General features: G+C 40.3%; 1 protein-coding gene across 1 annotated transcript in view; it reads left to right on the top strand.

Moving 5' to 3' along the window:
• ajap1 (adherens junctions associated protein 1) overlaps positions 1 to 5,754 on the top strand; it is an 83,077-nt gene extending 77,323 nt beyond the window's left edge. The window contains exons 3-6 of the mRNA XM_021566322.3: positions 343 to 430; positions 581 to 823; positions 2,150 to 2,281; positions 3,141 to 5,754. Coding sequence (XP_021421997.1) covers positions 343 to 430; positions 581 to 823; positions 2,150 to 2,222 — 404 coding nt within the window. The 3' untranslated portion in view covers positions 2,223 to 2,281; positions 3,141 to 5,754. The remainder of the gene's footprint in view (positions 1 to 342; positions 431 to 580; positions 824 to 2,149; positions 2,282 to 3,140) is intronic.
• The last annotated feature ends 13,389 nt before the right edge of the window (positions 5,755 to 19,143 follow it).

Below are 19,143 nucleotides of genomic sequence, written 5' to 3'. Positions count from 1 at the left end.
TTCATAAGCGCAACATGACTTCAAGAGACAGGTTGGAAATTTTGACTGAAATAGAGGACAAATCAACCTTTTTTTCTAAATGAGTGGTGTTTGAATTTGTTGATAAAATGGGGGACATGATGGTTTGGTTGCAGGACGCGGGACAAAATGCGTAACTGTCCCACACAATCCGGGACATGTGGTCACCCTAGGTGCAATGTGGAGCACATATCCTCATTCAAAAACATCTTTAAAATATCACTATATAGTTTTCTATAACATTGCAAATCACCACCTGCCTTTAAAACAGTTCCCTTCGGAACTAAGCGTTTCTGTGTGTTTTGTGTCTTTGTCTCTTTGCAGGTCTGGCAGTTCACCAGATTATTACAATCACTGTGTCTCTCATTATGGTCATCGCAGCCTTGATAACTACACTTGTCCTTAAAAACTGGTAGGAAAGATTCCTTTACTTTGCAACTACTTCCCGACACACAATACACCACTTTTGAAATGCCAATGAAGCTCTTACCAGAGCCACTCATCCAGTGGTACAAGGTATGATTTTATGTTTGTTTTTTGTCTTTGGTACGTGTTTTTGTAGCTGTGCACAGTCGGGGAATGGCCGTCACAGTAGCCATCAGCGGAAGATCCATCAGCAGGAGGAGAGCTGTCAGAACCTGACCGACTTCACCCCTGCCCGCGTGCCCAGCAAGGTGGACATCTTCACCGCCTACAACGACAGCCTGCAGTGCTCGCACGAGTGTGTGCGCACCGCCGTGCCCGTCTACACGGACGAGATGATCCAACAGACCCCTATATACAAGACCACCTACAATGGAAATAGGTATGTCGGCTTTAAATTGCTCTTGGCTTTAGGTTTCTGGGTCAGTTTAAGTGCTTCCCTCTCACTGTTGAGTTTTTCCTGGTAAAATCACATATTTGGGAAAAAGTCCTGGCCCTATCTTTGGGAAGTGGTGTAAATCCCTCTTGTATGTAATACCCTTGTTAAAACCAAGTATAGTGTTATAAATAATTGGTATTACATTTAAAAGGGGATTGAATTGCAATGCTGTTAATGCATTTCTTTTGAATAAATATTTATTTAATGTACAAGTGAATAGGTTGGTTTACTTTAAGGTTTAAGTTTTGACCACTAAGGGAGCCAATGGGAGAGTTGACCTGGTTAACAGGAGGCCTGGGGAAGAAAGAGAGGGGTTGGAAAGAAAGAAAGATGGAGAGACATTATCAGTGCTGGTGAAGAAAAACTAGAAAGAAGACGATAAAATAGAACAAACCCCATACCTACTGAGTTTTGAAGGGAAATTTTTATTTTATAAGAGTATTATTATTTTGTTAAGAAAAACTTAGTAGAGACTGAAGCTACCGTCTCATCGTGGAGGTATTTGACAGCCTCGTGGTTAGCCTAGCAACGTGCGAGACCTGGAGAGAATTGCTTGTGGAAGATTAACGAGTTCATGTTTCCATGGGATATCTGTTGCTGCTAAGGAGCACTGTGTGCATTGATAGCTGTGCTTGCTGGGGATATTGTGAGGACACCTGTTCGGTGCCATACTGCCATACTTCACTGAGGAAATATCTAGGAGTAGTGAGTAACCACAACGGTGGGGTGCTTCGGGACTTTGTCTGTCTTCATTTCTGTTGAGCTCCAACGCGTGCCAACGGGTTTAAGCAAGCTTGCAAGTAATTTGGACATGGGTTGTGCACGACTCATTGGGGTTTATTATTTTTTATTTATTTTGATGTGCTACATTGAAAATGTGATAATACAGATCTTGAAATGTATGTCTGTTGCATTGGTGGAGTCATTTACTGTTTCGGTTTCATGTAATGCATGGGTAAGCATGTCCTTATATAATAACAAAAATCTATAATCATTCTATCTGAAGTTAATACCCTAGTTGTCATCACCCTAGATATTTTACAATAGGGATTCTTATTGGACATGTCCTTCTCACCTAATATCCCATGCTGTTGAGATATTCTAAGTAAGGTAATATCGTGAGAGTCAAATTCGAGCCTGGTGAGAGGGTCAAATGTAACTGGTATGGTTTCCTTTCCAAAGTACCTCTATAAGAGTGTGTCCTGGACTTAGTTGATGAGTAACTATCAGGTTCTCACTGTCTTTTTGTCTCAATCCTTTGTCCTACAGACCTTCTCCCACTGAAAGGCAGCTGATTCCTGTGGCCTTTGTGTCAGAGAAGTGGTTTGAGATCTCCTGCTGACCAGTTGAAGTCTTTTTTACGTCACGTGGGTGGAATAGACTTCCTGTATTTATGCTCTGGTGAGTACCACTTTTCCCCCTTGGTCCCTGGGTGATTTTTGTCCCAGTTTGGGAATAGAAGGGAACTTGGCATATGGTTGTTATTTCGTTGATGATTTTTCATAAACTGCCTTGCTAAATGCAATTTAAATGGCAAGATCACCAAAGGTCATTCATTAGCTATTATAATTCAAAATGTTTATTAGAAGTTTAGGCTTGATTATGTTTGCTTCATTCCCTTCGACAACCTAGTGTGTCTTTATTTGCCTTTATGAAACATATTAAGCATTTATGAAGTTGCAGCCCTCATTCATGTGGTCAGTGCAATATTGTTTGAATGTTTTGTTATGGGAAAGGGGCACTTTCACTTGACTTTCCTGCATTTTTTTATGCATCACGATAGGCTGGACTGCCTCCATTTGAAATTCAAAGCGGGAAAGTTAAACACATGCTCCGGCCCAGAGTGTGGCTGAAATACCAGGGGGCCACACGTCTGTTATTGACCCAGATTCAGAAAGGAATAGAAAGCCTGCAGGTACCATAGAATAAGGAAGAGGCCCAAAACCATTGTATCTATACAAACATTGATCTTAGAGAGAGAACCCAAACGCCCCAGTTCTTCCTTCCAGCACGGCAGTCTTAAAAGACGTGGAGCGCCATGGTAGTTCGATGAGCATATACTATGTATTGCAGTGTGGGTGCATTGTGACATGGTACTTACAACTGGGAGTTATGGCACATGCTGTAGGCTATTTGATGTGATCTATGATGAGTTTGACACATAAATGCTTATTTTGCTCCAACTACTGCTTCAAACCTATTGATTTTCTACAGATATTTTGACAATTTTAATGAAGTATGTCATGATTTTTCTCCACAGGACACTTTGGTAAACTTTTCCAACCATGAGAAAGAAGTGACTCAAACAATGGCCAATTTTGTAAGATAGTGGGAACTCTCTCTCTCTGGACACTGATGAAGATATTTATTTTTCTAAAAATGATGACAAACCGAGCAGCCATACCGCTGCCACTTCATATTATTATCCAGAGACCTGTGGTAGTTTAGATATGTAGTTAGAGTTAATGTGTAGCTATATTACTGGATGTGTAGGGGAAGACCATTGACGTCAGCGACACCTTGAAGAAGACTAGCTGCCTTGGAGAGCTAGGAGACTCTGAGACGCTGCTCACAGTGGAAGAAACTGAGCTGTATTACTGAACAATGTGCCAATAATGCCACTATGTGCCACAATCTGTACAGAAGGAACTTTCGACAACAATTTATGGACAACTAAAATATTGCTATATTAACTCTGTATCAACCCAACTCCATCTTTTTTTAAAGAAAAGTGAAGAAAAAAAATGTTATAAGTATTTGAATATCTTTTCTGATGTAGTTTTAAGAATTGTGTTGCAAAGTCCCAAAAATGTTTATTATATGAAGCACTATTCATTGAGGCCAAGAAGAAAAAAAAGAATAATGTTAAATGCTTTATCCAACACTTACATTTAAGGCATTGTTTAAGGTCCCATTTTAAAACCAGAATAGTCTGTCTATTTTTATACATAAAAAAGAGGTCAGTCACAACCCAAGCAGTGCAGTTCCCATGCCACACAATGTTTGGACTGTTAATGACGTCCCGCTGTCCAATCAGATATTAAAGCAAAGGGGACGATTTCAAAACACGTATCGAATCCAAGCCCAGATTAATTCCCCATTCGGTATGACCTATTTCCCAGTGGTTTTTGATTGTGCTTACTACATTTCTTCAAAACTTCTGTCTCGATGGCTGTCGAACAGTACATACCCTATATCCTGTTGTGGTCAGTTCAATCTGAATGGTTATCCAGATAGCTAAGGCAAATAGAGAGAATTAGCAGTATGTTTACATATGTACTGACTCAGGTCATGTCTAATATATAAGTCTTCATTTCATCTTCCATCCCAAGCATTATTCACAAGTGATAAGACATGATAAGTTACTATATGAGTGGTGGTAGGATATGAGCAGTACTGCACAAGGGTGTCAATTTAGAATTAACTTGTAAGAATATAATTATTCTAACTCTACAATTACGGTTAGTGAGAAATATTGAATATCTCCTCTCAACTACAGTGCATTCGGAAAGTATTCAGACCCCTTCACTTTTTCCACATTTTGTTATGTTACAGCCTTATTCTAAAATTGATATTTTTTCCCCCTCCTCAATCTACACACAAGACCCCATTATGACAAAGCAAAAACAGGTTTTTGGACATTTTCGCAAATGTATTAAAATAAACAACTGAAATGACATTTCCATAAGTATTCAGACCCTTTACTCAGTACTTTGTTGAAGCACCTTTGACAGCGATTACAGTCTCAAGTCTTCTTGGGTATGACGCTACAAGCTTGGCACACCTGTATTGGGGAGTTTCTCAGATTCTTCTCTGCAGATCCTCTCAAGCTCTGTCAGGTTGGATGGGGAGTGTTGCTGCACACCTATATTTAGGTCTCTCCAGAGATGTTTGGGTTCAAGTCCGGGCTCTGGCTAGGCCACTCAAGGACATTCAGAGACTTGTCCCAAAGCCACTCCAGTGCTGTCTTGGCTGTGAGCTTAGGGTCGTTGTCCTGTTGGAAGGTGAACCTTCACCCCAGTCTGAGGTTCTGAGCGCTCTGGAGCAGGTTTTCAACATTGATCTCTCTGTACTTTGCTCCATTCATCTTTCCCTCGATCCTGGCTAGTCTCCCAGTCCCTGCCTCTGAAAAACATCCCCACAGCATAATGCTGCCACCACCATGCTTCACCGTAGGAATTGTGCCAGATCTACTCCAGAAGTGATGCTTGGGATTCAGGCCAAAGAGTTCAATCTTGGTTTCATCAGACCAGAGAATCTTGTTTCTCATGGTCTGAGAGTCCTTTAGGTGCCTTTTGGCAAACTCCAAGCGGGCTGTCATGTGCCTTTTACTGAGGAGTGGCATCCGTCTGGCCACTCTACCATAAAGGCCTGACTGTGGAGTGCTGCAGAGATGGTTGTCCTTCTATAAGGCTCTCCCATCTCCACTGGTGCTCAAGTTGTAGAAACATCTCAAGGATGATCAATGTTAACAGGATGCACCTGAGCTCAATTTTGAGTATTTTAGCAAAGGGTCTGAATACTTAATACATTTGCAAAAATGTATTTAAAAAACTTTCTCTTGTCATTATAGGGTATTATGTTTAGATTTGAGATTTTTTAAATTAATTTTAGAATAAGGCTGTAAAGTAACAAAATGTAGAAAAAGTGAATGTGCTGTACCTAATTATTCAGGGATTATATATTAAAATAACTAAGGTTCAGATTCTTCAAACAGTGCTTCTAAGGCCACTATTGTGTGTATTTTTGGGGAATTGTAATACTTTTTTTGTGTTGTATTTATCAAGCACATGCTAATTGAAATTATAATTGGAATGATCATATTAACATCTCCTCACACAGGAGATTTATAAAGGTGTGTGACGTATTTACAATTGGAAGTAGTCTTTTCTATACCATAATGTCAGAAATGCATGCAATCAAGAAATTGATATCTGCACATCCCCCTCCAGCAATTAAAAAAAAAAAGGTATCCCTTCAAATTAGGTCCAAATTAGCTGTATATCTTGCACTGTGAATGCAGTCACAACCATGTATAATAATGTTCCTCCCTAAAGCTCACCTCTACTGTATGAAGGAATACAATCTCAGCTCTTTCATGCCAAGTGCTGTACAGGAATGTACTTTCCTGGTGCGTGGGGGTTGCTCATGGATGTGTGCTTGTGGAATATCAGTGTGTTTGCCTCGTCAAAACCTCCAGCATCATCAATGAGATGCAGAACCAGGGGGATTGGGAGCAGCCAATCAAAAACAATAAGTCTGGGCCACATGTAATACATTAATTAATTGATCAGTTAATTCAATTCCATATTTGGTAAGTCAGGACACTTGGACAATGCAAAAAATCTTTCATTACACTAGTGGGTTGGTAGAAAGCACAAAAAACAACAACACTCGATTGCAATTATTTTGTGTGGAACGCAATATGTACAGATGTAAAGATGGACTGGATTCTGTCCTGGGTTGAGATCTGCACTTACTCAAGGAGACAAACAAGATTCAGGCTTCTGCTATTCTGTTCCCTGAGCTCAAGGCAGAAGTAGACCTTTAGTATAGGTCCGAGATGAGTTAGCCTAAATCACTAAATCATATGTTTATGCACCTGGAGGGGTAAAGAACTGACCTTGGATCAGAGGCTGCGGTGCAATATTGACTCCATGTACACTATTCTCTCCCCTCACACACCAAAACACCATGAATGACAATGCCAATTTGGCCCAACATGTACGTTGAGGTTGAGTTACGTCAACATATATTTTTGGAATGAAGAGTGTTATCCTGATAGTCAGAGGGTTACTAAATTACTGTATATTATACATGTGTAAATGTATTTTATATATATTTGCTTCTATTTGTGTACAGGTGTGTTCTATTTTTAAAGACCTGTCCCTTTTTGGGTAAGGTTCAGCTAGGTCGGGGATAGTGTCTTTGTTTACATGTGTAACTACAGTATTTCTTTCACAACACAAACTAACATTGTGCCAAGCTTCCTACCTGCACTTTCAAGCAGTACTTGTATTATATATTTAGCTAACTAATACAATACTTAAATAGAAGCTGCAATATTTTAAATACTGATCAAGGATTTGGGTTGTGAAAGGTTACAGAGCTACCGTCCATGAGAATCTACACAGACGTGAGAAGTTATTTTGATTGTATACTAGGCAGAGATCAGAATGCTGCTGCCTTGGGTTTGGTTGGTAAACAATGTGCAATTATCAAATGCTGACACACCATTTTCATAGGAATTCTATTTGCTTCTGGAAATATGATTAGTCATGGTGAAAAGGGAAGTAATGTTAACCCAATAATAATTGGAATGAGAGAAAGTCAGACACTGAAACTGAGTTTCTTTTTAAAGAATTTGCGTTGTAATATTTACTACATGTAACTACTCTAGAGATCTAGACGTGTTATTTTTCTCTTTAAAGGCAGGGGAAACTATTAGACCTATGACCCCAATATTATTAAGCATGAGTTGAAGTTCTAGGTACATTATCAGAAAGAAATAGAGTAGTAAAGAAAACAAAAGATTAAGGGTTCAATGGGTTTTTAGTGTAAATATTTCACTCCCCTTTCATGGTAAACCACTCATTGATGCAATGGTAACACTGGCAAGATTGAAAAAAAGGACACCTGCCGATGCATATGCAGAGAACAAGTACATTATTTTATGCTTGTACTGAAATGTATTGGGTATGTAATTATGTCTATCTTTCATATGATGATGACTGAAATACCGCTAATTGTTTTCCACAAAATTCTCCCCTCTCATGAACACCTTTGGATATTTTTGCCTCAATATTCTAAAGGAAGTTTGAGACATCATAGGAATATCAGTGGCACAATTCCTTTCATGTGAAAGGTTCCTCGAGTGCTGTCTACGAGCCTCAGATGTTCGTATATGCTCTCAATCAATTATCAAAACGTGATATTACATTGTCCTGAATGCACATTTCTTAAATTCCTGATATACTGTGAAATTGTTACATGTGAAAGCCTTGCACCTTGCAACATTAATATCATAACTCTCTCAAGTGTCTTGAAATATGAATGGTAATACGCCCATAGGACTTCAAAATGTAGTGTGTACATACCTTTCTTTAGGGTCGTCACTTGAGTACCTAAACTAGCACTGGAATGGCAAAGAAAATGTAACTTGACATAAGCCACTTACAGGATTTCAGTTCTTCCCTCAGTGTGAAATATCAATGCCAACTACAATAACCATGATTCTCTGCTCAATCTGTTATGAAGAATATGATGCACTGAACCAGACCTGTGCTGTAGTTCACTAACGTGTTCACGGTACACTCATCCTTCCTCCACATTTGACCTGATACCTTGTATCGGTGTTTCAAGAAAGTTGTTTGAGGTTATCAATTCTTGTGGCAGGTCAAAATCAGGAAACACGAAAGAACATACCTAGCTCATGCAAAACCTATTTATTTTTCACAATGTGTAACACTAAGTTATCATTTTAGGCAACTTGGACATACATTAACATGACTATTTTATGTCATTGTTGATTTCACAGTTAGCCCACTTGACTGTGAAGATGACTTGTGTATACTCTGAATGGGAGGGGGAGTAAGATCAGAGAAATATGAAGTCGACACCAAAGACTGAACACCTTTTGTGAACAAACAAATGTCTACATAAGAGACATATCTGCTCTAGCTGTCTCTTCAGTGATCCCTGACACTAACGGTACAGAATGTCCCCAATGTGTCACCTATGACAAACAAACTGTCAATTAACAAAAGGATGCAGTCAGTCAGTGCCATCAGCAAGAGGAAAGCAGATGTCACACACATATTGGGCAGTATTTCGCTTCATGTCAATATCGTATTGAATATTAGTTGTATGCCTGACGTATGCCTGACGTCTCAATGGCCCATGAGGCCTTTTCTATCTATGAGATATGATGAACACTCCAGAACTAAAATAATCAATCTGTCTTGTTTCTCAGTCTAATCACAGGCCAGGGGGTTCAGACTTAAAGTATTTCAATATGGCACTATACTGATGGGGGAGGACATGTTATGATAATGAACATTGTGACTGATTGATATCATTAGAATTCTTCTGGCCACAGGCTAGTTTCGGCACAGGGATGTTACGGACACCCCTAGTTGTTCTGAAAGAAAGGGAATAAATACGGTGTCTGGGTTGTTTTTGGGTGCATATTTTTGCATTACATAGGGTCATTCGTTCACACACTGCTTCCCTCGTCATGTTATTATGACTTCACGTATTGTGCGCTTAAACTGTATCTAAAGCGGAGGGCTCCGATTCTCCTCCCAGATCATGTTTTTATTTTTCTATTCATAAGAGCTATTCTACTGACATGATCACCAGTGCTTATCAATAGTGTCAATGACTTGAACTATCATTTAATGACGTCACCGTTTCCTATACGGCCATTTTGGGTCAAGCGGAGTCTGGTTACATGAAACGCATCTGCCTATGAGCATAGCTATATGCCACTGCACAAAAAAGGGCCTCGGACTGACATTCAGTATGACGCCTTGAAAATGGAGTGTATATTGATCTGAACTGGTTTAACGTTGATATTTGAGATAGCACGACTCAATCGATACATGGTTATCACTGGACAGGTCGTCAGAATGGAACAGAGTCAGCCCTGACAGTGAGGCATTGCCTCAGCATTGCCTTGCCACTCTCTCAGAGAAGACGAAGCCAAGCCGATATATGTCTGGGAGATATTGGGAAGAGGTTTCTTCAGGTATTGAAATCATTCACAAAGCTAAACGATAGACACACACACATACACCTGACCGAGACGACATATTTTTCTTTCTGGTGTTTTTTTTTCACACGGCGCCACACAACAACAATTTGTTCAGAGAAACAATCACAAGAATCCATACTACTACTACAACTACACAGAACTGACTGAAGTCTTGTTGCCATAACAACTGAAAATTTGTACTTTGTGACTCTTAAACTTTTATATTTGTGTTTAATATATCAATGAGTACCTATGTTAATTTTGTATAAGATCTATGAATATACTACACACATACACACATACGCACACAGAAGGACTGTACTATAAACAGTAAGTTTCTGTGTCAGCTAAATGTTGTATACTTTTATTTTGTGTCTTATGGATCACATCTCTCTTCTTTTTGTAGGTATTGGTAACGTTTGAATTTCCAGGTGATCTTGATTTGGTTACTCTTGTACTTCTAAGCTCTGTATTTGCAAGCACTGTAAATGCGATTCTCATTGGATTCGTCCTCTGTACATTTAGTACTCTGATGTTGCTATTAATAAAATTTCAAACACAACAGACTGTCTGCCTAAAGTCATGCTGGGGAGTTTGTCTAATAATTATAGGTGTGGATTTAGGGAAACAACACAAATTAACAAATTAACAATTTGAATATGACCCAGCTAACAATGAGGAATCCGCCCAGAAGCGTCCCTCTTCCGGGGGGCCGGAACGGATTGAATCGGCCCGGAATCGGTTGTCACTCGGCCCGGAATCAAAACTGCCCAGAATCGGTCCAAGTACATCGGCCATTTCCGTCGGGTCTACCGGAATTCAGCCGACATTGCTGGCATTTTACCAGAATCCCCCAAGAAGCTGCCCGATGCAAATAAAATAAATGTATACAAAATTACCCGATTTAGTCATTTTAAATATTAAAATTTTATACAAATTATAGCCATCCACAAAAAAAACATCTTGTGTCAGAGGAAACACTATACACCTGGTGACCGTGTCAGCATGCATGCGCCTGGCCCGCCACAGCACGATGGGATAAAGCCAGCCCCGGCCGGCCAAACCTTCCCCTAACTCAGGCCAATTGTGCGTCGCCTCGTGGGTCTCCCGGTGGCGGCCGGCACGGGTCTCAAACCAGCATCTGTAGCAATGCAGTTTGCACTGTGACGCAGTGTCTTAGACCACTGTGCCACTCAGGAGGCTTCATCCACAACGTTTTTAATGCTCATCAATTGCTTTGCACAAGTATGAAAGCACTAAAATACTACGCAGAATTCTTAAAGAATTTAATTTAAATGTAATTTTTTAAAATTTTTATCACAGAAACAATGAGAAAATATGGAAAAATAAATAATGAAATGTTAATTACACTACCGTTCAAAAACAAAGTTTTGGTCCATTAAAATGACATCAAATTAATCAGAAATACAGTGTAGACATTGTTAATGTTGTAAGTGACTATTGTAGCTGGAAACGGCAGATTTTTTTATGGAATATCTACATACAGTAGGCATACAGAGGCGCAATATCAGGAACCATCAAGCCTGTGTTCCAATGGCACGTTGTGTTAGCTAATCCAAGTTTTTCATTTTAATGGCTAATTGAAAAAAAAAAGGGAAAACCCTTTTGCAATTATGTTAGCACAGCTGAAAACTGGTGTTCTAATTAAAGAAGCAATAAAACTGGCCTTTAGACTATTTGAGTATCTGAAGCATCAGCATTTGTGGGTTTGATTATGGGCTCAAAATGGCCAGAAACAATGAACCTTCTTCTGAAACTCATCAGTCTATGTATATATTCCATTAAAAAATTAGCTGTTTCCAGCTACAATAGTCATTTACAACATTAACAATGTCTACACTGTATTTCTGATAAATTGTATGTTATTTTAATGGACATAAAATGAGTTCTTTCAAAAACAAGGACATTTCTAAGTGACCCCAAACTTCTGAACGGTAGTGTATATAATATGTCAGAGAGTAGCCCCAATCGGTCCGAGCCTCAAGTAATACATTTGGGGCAGATAACTCACACCGGAATCAGCCCGAGCTCAATCCCAACATCCTAGCCATAAGTAATACTGCTGAAGCCGGCCCACATGACGTTGGCCGAGTCTGACTCTCAGCCGAGTGCCCCAACTCTCAGTCGGAATCGGCCCAGATCCACTGTGCTAGCTGGGGAGTAGTACCCACTGTGGAGAGGTACTGTAGATAAAGAGCCTCATTGCCTCATAAACCTCATAAGCTAATTTCCTCCCAGATCTCTCTCAAACCAAACCCGTCTATGTAAAGCACCCAGGGGGGTTGTCAGTCTACCAACTTACCCTGAAGTTTGCTCTTCCTGCCTGCCTGCCTGCCTGCATCTGTCTGTCTGTCTAATTCAATCACACGTACATACAGTATAACTGATCAGATTATTTCTATAACTCTACATATGAAATATATTCAACATCCCTAATGTAAAATGACTTATTGGATATTATAAACTGGGTGGTTCGAGACCTGAATGCTGATTGGCTGAAAGCCGTGGTATATCAGACCGTATACCACATGTATTTTTACTGCTCTAATTACGTTGGTAAATAGTTTATAATAGCAATAAGGCACCTCTGGGGTTTGTGATATATGGCCAATATACCACGGCTAAGGGCTATTGGCCATATATCACACCCCCTCTGGCCTTATTGCTTAAATGTAGTGCCCGGAAAACAGTAAATCATTAATATTAGACTGTTGTTTTTACGTTAGGGTTTTTACCTGTATTATCAGTTTATTTACAGTACTTTCACATTTTATTAAAGTATTCCCTGAGTACAGAATGCCTTAATAATCAATAAACAGTAGTTTATGGGTTAAAGGGATACATCAGGATTTTGGCAATGAAGCTCTTTATCTTCAGTACATCCCCAGAGTCAGATGAATTAGTGGATACCATGTTTCTGCGTGCAGTTTGAAGGAAGTTGGTAACTACCGCTAACGCAAATGCTAACTAGCGTTAGCGCAATGTCTGGAAGTCTATGGGTATCTGGTAGCATGCTAGTAGATACCCATAGACTTCCAGTCATTGTGCTAATGCTAGTTAGCATTGGGTCACAAACCTACTGTACCTCTAACTTCCTTCATACTGGACACAACATTTTTTAAATACAATAAAATTTCCACGAGTTCATCTGACTCTAGGGAAGTAGATAAAGGGCATCATTGCCAAAATCCCGAAGTATCCCTCTAAGAGAATGTGATAGACACAAATATAATTTGCTTTTTCTCTGCCTTTAAACAAAAAAACTGCTAAAGCAGTCAGCTGTTAATAGTACAGTTAATACTAGCTTGGCTCTACCCATGTTTGTTTTAAGAAAATTAAGTGTGCTACTGGTTGTGCAAACAACATTTCCATTTCATTCATACTTTTAATATTATTCTGGATTCTGGATTGACCAAACAGTCAACCACTTCAACTGCTCACCTGACACACACAAAGGTCTGACTTTACTTTCATATTTAAAAAGGCCTTTGTAAATTGGGTATCACCTGGAGACATGGTCTTCCACCACCAGGGCGTAATCCCTCTCTCCAGCCCCTCTTTGATGAATGTGCATGGGCAGAGTGAGTCCTCCCGCTGCCTGCCCTGGTTTCCTCTCCCCCCGGTCCCCTCAGGGAGGGCTGCCACACGGCATTAGTATGAGGCAGGGCAGATCAGTTTCTACTCCCTCTGACAATCTCTGAGCCCCTCGCTCCTCATACATTAAACAGAATTATGCAGCCCCACACAGACACTTGGATCAATGAGGTGGATAGCACATGCCAACAGCTGCCAGCGAGATGCTTTAGTGCGGCAAGATAAAGCACCCGCTGCAACCTGTGCCCGTCAAAGGAGGTTCCACTGCCAGCCCAGACACTCCAGTCAGAGTTGATTAGTTTGCAGCTTGTCTCGGTGTATACTCTGTCCACTTTTGACTGTTGGCTATGATGGCCAGGGTTCTGTTGTGCATGGTGAGAATCCCCTGTTGCTCAAAGCTCAAACCCTGCATGGGAAAGGTGCAGGGATGACTGAGACTGGTTTAGGCCTAGCCTCAATCCGTGAATATCAAAGAATATGTGGTCATTGACCTGTATAAACAAAGTTATGGCTATGGCTCAGTCCCATGTGGCTCAGTTGGTAGTGCATGGTGCTTTCAATTCCAGGGTTGTGGGTTTGATTCCTACGGGGACCCAGTATGGAGATTTTAAAAAGTATGAACATGTATGCACTCATTACTGTATGTTGCTCTCGATACAAATGACTCCTGGGTTTCTAGAATAAGTCAATAACAATATTTGTCATGTCTCATCAAGAGTACACACAATTAGAATCATCAAAATCGGCAAAATAATATTTAAAGTGTCAAGCAAAGTGAAACTCAATGTAAATCAGGGGAAAGTTGTGATTGAATAGAAACCTGAGTCTTCACTCCAATTAATATATTTCTTAGCCCTACGTTTGCATGTGATTGAGTGCAGAGCCACTTGGTTTCTAATCTAGGCTATATGGATCAAACAGCCCTAAACTAGCTAGCTAATCCACAAAGGACTGTCACAAGAGAATATGGTTTATTGCTTCTATCAAGCCATTTGAGTCAACACTGATGTATTTCGACAGATTGCTGTCTTCAATTATTTACAGTCCAATCTGCAAGTGACAAAACATTTTGGAGCGATTGACTAATGGACGTCTGTCACCGGGGAGAGCTGTGAGATGCCGTGGGGTCCGAGGGAGAACGAGAGCGACGATGAGGTGCACCGCCATGGCCTTTTCAGTTTAAGCAATAATGTCAGGTTAAGCAAATAATTTGCCAATTTCAAGCTTGATTCATACTATAGGGCCAAGCCGGGCAGGTTACACATCACCAACCATAGCTTCTGGTGTTAAGAATGTCACACTGTTGCTTAGCGAGTACCACTTGCTACTGATTTGGCTCACACCCAGGCTTGAACCCAGGAACTCTGCCTTGCTAGCACACATGACTGCCCTCTTGAAGTGTCCTACCAGTCTGTGGCACCCAAAAAGCTAGTTAATAGCAGGCGCAAATGGGGATTCCTCAGGCTGAGGATTAAGTTTCCCATATTCCCATGTTCTGCATTGGAACCACTGAGCACATCTGTGTACTGTGTCAAAGTTAAAGGATACATTGTACTACCTTTTGAAAAATACAAATATGCATTTTGTCCTGTACTGTAGATATATATAGCTCATAACTAGGCATGTTAAAGACTCCTTTTCACACCTAAACCTTACGATTCATTGTTAAGGATTACAGTCCAATTAGAACAAGTTACATGTGAACAAATGACTCACAATTGATATAATAATACTAAGAGAAGTCATCATGTGAACAAATGACTCACTATTGACATAATAATACTAAGAGAAGTCATCATGTGAACAAATTACTCACAATTGACATAATAATACTAAGAGAAGTCATTGTGTGAACAAATGACTCACTATTGATATAGTAATACTAAGAGAAGTCATCATGTGAACAAATGACTCACTATTGACATAATAATACTAAGAGAAGTCATCATGTGAACAAATGACTCACTATTGACATAATAATACTAAGAGAAGTCATTATGTGAACAAATTACTCACTATTGACATAATAATACTAAGAGAAGTCATCATATGAACAAATGACTCACTATTGACATAATAATACTAAGAGAAGTCATTATGTGAACAAATGACTCACTATTGACATAATAATACTAAGAGAAGTCATCATGTGAACAAATGACTCACTATTGACATAATAATACTAAGAGAAGTCATTATGGGTTTTTGAAACCTCTTGGTCCTAAACTGTATAATGTTGGCATGAACTGTCTTCTCTTTTTGTGCAAACAAAAGAGCAGCATTAATATCATGCAAGTACAGGACTTTACTAAGTGCCATGGACAACACTGTGAAATAACTGCTACTACCGTGTTGTGTAGGTATACGCGCCTCTCTCTCTCTCTCCCTCTCTCTCTCTCTGAATGACCTTTTCAGTGGCAAATGCTTTGGTTGCAATGCTGCTTCTCAAGAGCTTGAAATCCCCAAACTTAGATCAGATGCCCACATACGCTCCAACACTGAACATAGACTCCAGGAATAACATAGTATTATGAATGTGCTCTCACAATATTGGTCAAACATTTATGAATAATTTGCTATATTTCAGTATAGCATGGTAAGATATACAGTACATCTGTTAGTCCATTTGGACGTGTAGGATTCTCTGCATTTTCTTCCCTTTGTTAACTGATTCCATCTCCTTCAAATAGGGCTTCCAAGCTTATTTTGCAGTATACAGGAGAACATTCATAGATGCAGAACGGATGCAGTAGTAAAACTCGAAACTGGTCCAGTGTTAAAATAGTTTTATCACTATAGTTTTATCACACCCTATCTGCACTAGGGACCAAGGCATCATTTCTCCTTATCAAACATGATGTTAGTGATTATTGATATGTACAGTACACTGACTGTCAAAATCAAAAGTAACAGTCAGTATCTGGGTCAAAATCAAAAGTAACAGTCAGTATCTGGTGTGGCCACCGGCTGCATTAAGTACTGCAGTGCATCTCATCCTCATGGACTGCACCAGATTTGAAAGTTCTTGCTGTGAGATGTTACCCCACTCTTCCTCCAAGGCATCTGCAAGTTCCCGGACATTTCTGGGGGGAAATGGGATTGAGATGCGGGCTCGGTGTAATGCTCATTCCTTCGAATGAGCATTACAAACGCGAATCCGATCATCACCCCTGATGAGACAAAACCACGACTCGTCAGTGAAGAACACTTTTTGCCAGTCCTGTCTGGTCCAGCGACGGTGGGTTTGTGCCTATAAGCGACGTTGTTGCCGGTGACAGCAGGCCTACAAGCCCTCAGTCCAGCCTCTCTCAGCCTATTGCAGACAGTCTGAGAACTGATGGAGGGATTGTGCGTTCCTGGTGTAACTCGGGCAGTTGTCGTTGCCATCCTGTACCTGTCCCACAGGTGTGATGTTCGGATGTACCGATCCTGTGCAGGTGTTGTTACACGTGGTCTGCCACTGCGAGGACAATCAGCTGTCCATCCTGTCTCCCTGCATTGCTGTCTTAGGTGTCTCACAGTACGGACATTGCAATTTATTGCCCTGGCCACATCTGCAGTCCTCATGCCTCCTTGCAGCATGCCTAAGGCACGTTCACGCAGATGAGCAGGGACCCTGTGCATCTTTCTTTTGGTGTTTTTCAGAGTCAGTAGCAAGGCCTTTTTTAGTGTCCTAAGTTTTCATAACTGTGACCTTAATTGCCTACCATCTGTAAGCTGTTAGTGTCTTAACGACCGTTCCACAGGTGCATGTTCATTAATTGTTTATGGTTCATTGAACAAGCATGGGAAACATTGTTTACAATGAAGATCTGTGAAGTTATTTGGATTTTTACGAATGATCTTTGAAAGACAGGGTCCTGAGTTTATATTAAAATAGTTATCGGTGAGCTGCAGTAAAGCAGGAAGGAAGGCTATCCTTATTTCACAATGAAAGAGAGTGAGAGCAAGGGGAGTTAGAGAGTAGAGAGAAAGAGAAAGAGAGAGAAATAAAGTATAGATAGAGAGAAAGAGAGAGAGAGAAAGAAAGAAAGAAAAGAGAGAGTGGGGGTAGAGAGAAAGAGAGAGCAGGCCCAGACTGACTGGAGAACAGCTGAGATGGGGGGGCCTAATGTATTTCTCTATTTCGGTCCATCTCCAGGGCATTTCCTGGTTCTCCTCCTCATCATCATGGATCCCCTCCACCCACAGAGGTCTGTGATTACCTCATCTCACCCCACTGCTTCTCAATGCCTGGATTACCGTGTTTGGAGTCTAATAACACTGGTCTAGGAGCGATCCTAAAGACAACATTGCCCAGGAGACCAGTCCAGATCATCCCAGTCCCGATCTTCTCACCTCTACACTCTGTAGGACCTACATTAGTTCTCCTCATTGGCTCAGCTAAGTGTTCTGTTTCTGAATAAATAACTGCACAGTCAAACAACAGTGAGTGCTTTATGATGGGTTTGGCCTCATTCAACAGGTTGAGATTTTAGGTTAATTTTGATTGGTCGAAACTGCTCAATAGGTTACACTGGACATAGCAGTGGAAGTGCATCAGTTCCATCTCGAAAAACACACAAAGCGTAGCACTACCGTTATTGGCTATTCTGTTTTTGAACGTTTGACTCTAGCGGACATGTTCTCAGAACTTCCAGGGCGGCTCGGGTCACCCAGCAGTATAAACTACTTACTCGCCCGCTATCACACCAGAGGGCTAAGTAAGAGCAAAGCTAGCTAAGAGTTTAATATTTAAGTCATAGCCTCTATCTACCCCGGGAGAGCAGATTCGGGTTGCTATTAGCTAAAGTCTTTCCTGACAGTTTTGCTCATTGTGACCTTTGCTCTTCGTGAACAAAAGAGTCAAGTGAGGTTAAAACAATGAAGGGAACCTACGTTTGTAGATCACTTTGGTGGATGCATGGAAGGGAGTTCGTTGTTTTTTTTTTGTCTTCTGTAGTTGTATCATGGACATTATTGTGTTAAAGTGCTGTTTAAGTGTTTGTGGGCATATTCACCGCAGAAAACACACACAGATATTGACAAGAGTGATGCTGATTGCCCAATAGACTGATTTCAGTAAATCAGTACAATAAAACCATGAGCAAGTTTGTTGATGTATGCATGCGGACATGTCACAGGCCATTGAGATTTAAAACACACAACAACAACACACTATGCCAATAGAATAAAATGTAATTTCCTATCATCACAAATCTTATAACATATTCAACCACACGCAGCGACAACAAACACAATGATGTCTTCCATAAGCATTGCAAAAGGCATAGATTATAAATGTTTTTGACAGTGCATCATGCGTTGTGATGACGGCATTTACAAACCTTTCCTCACAAAGGCCTTCCTACATCTACAGGTGATAATTGGACACAGGCAGTGGGAGATGTGAAGAAGACGTTGTGCGTTGTGATTGTAATCACAGATTTTCATATTTTCATATTTTGCAGACAGTGCCCCGCCAGGTTGACCTTTTTCCTGTTTTCAGGGGACTTTTCCATTTATATGATCAACATACTGAAGCCCCTGCAGGAGATAGAGACCCGCGCTCTGAATTTATTATCCTCATCCTAATAATTCCATCTATTCCTGTGACCATTTCAGTAACCTCTATAGAGAAAGCAAAACTCTCTGTCAGTTGTATGACTACGGAGCTATTAAGAGTTTGGTGTGTCAGAAGGGTTTGTTTTTGCAATTTATCGAGTCTTGTAAATTAATATTAGTTATGTACAAACCTTACATTGGTTTGTGACTGTTGAGTTGAGCCTTTAAATTAAACGGATATCTGACTACACATAATGGACTCCCAACCACTTCAGGCAGAGCTATAAGTCTCATGTAGTCTCACAAGTCCTAATGGTTGCATTGAATTGGGTTTTTTATACGATTGTGA

This window comes from Oncorhynchus mykiss, chromosome 16 (genome assembly GCF_057628025.1).
Source record: "Oncorhynchus mykiss isolate SJ-2025 chromosome 16, ASM5762802v1, whole genome shotgun sequence".
NCBI classification, from domain to species: domain Eukaryota; kingdom Metazoa; phylum Chordata; class Actinopteri; order Salmoniformes; family Salmonidae; genus Oncorhynchus; species Oncorhynchus mykiss.
Note: the sequence above shows the minus strand (reverse complement) of the source record. Positions and strands in the feature narration are given on the sequence as shown.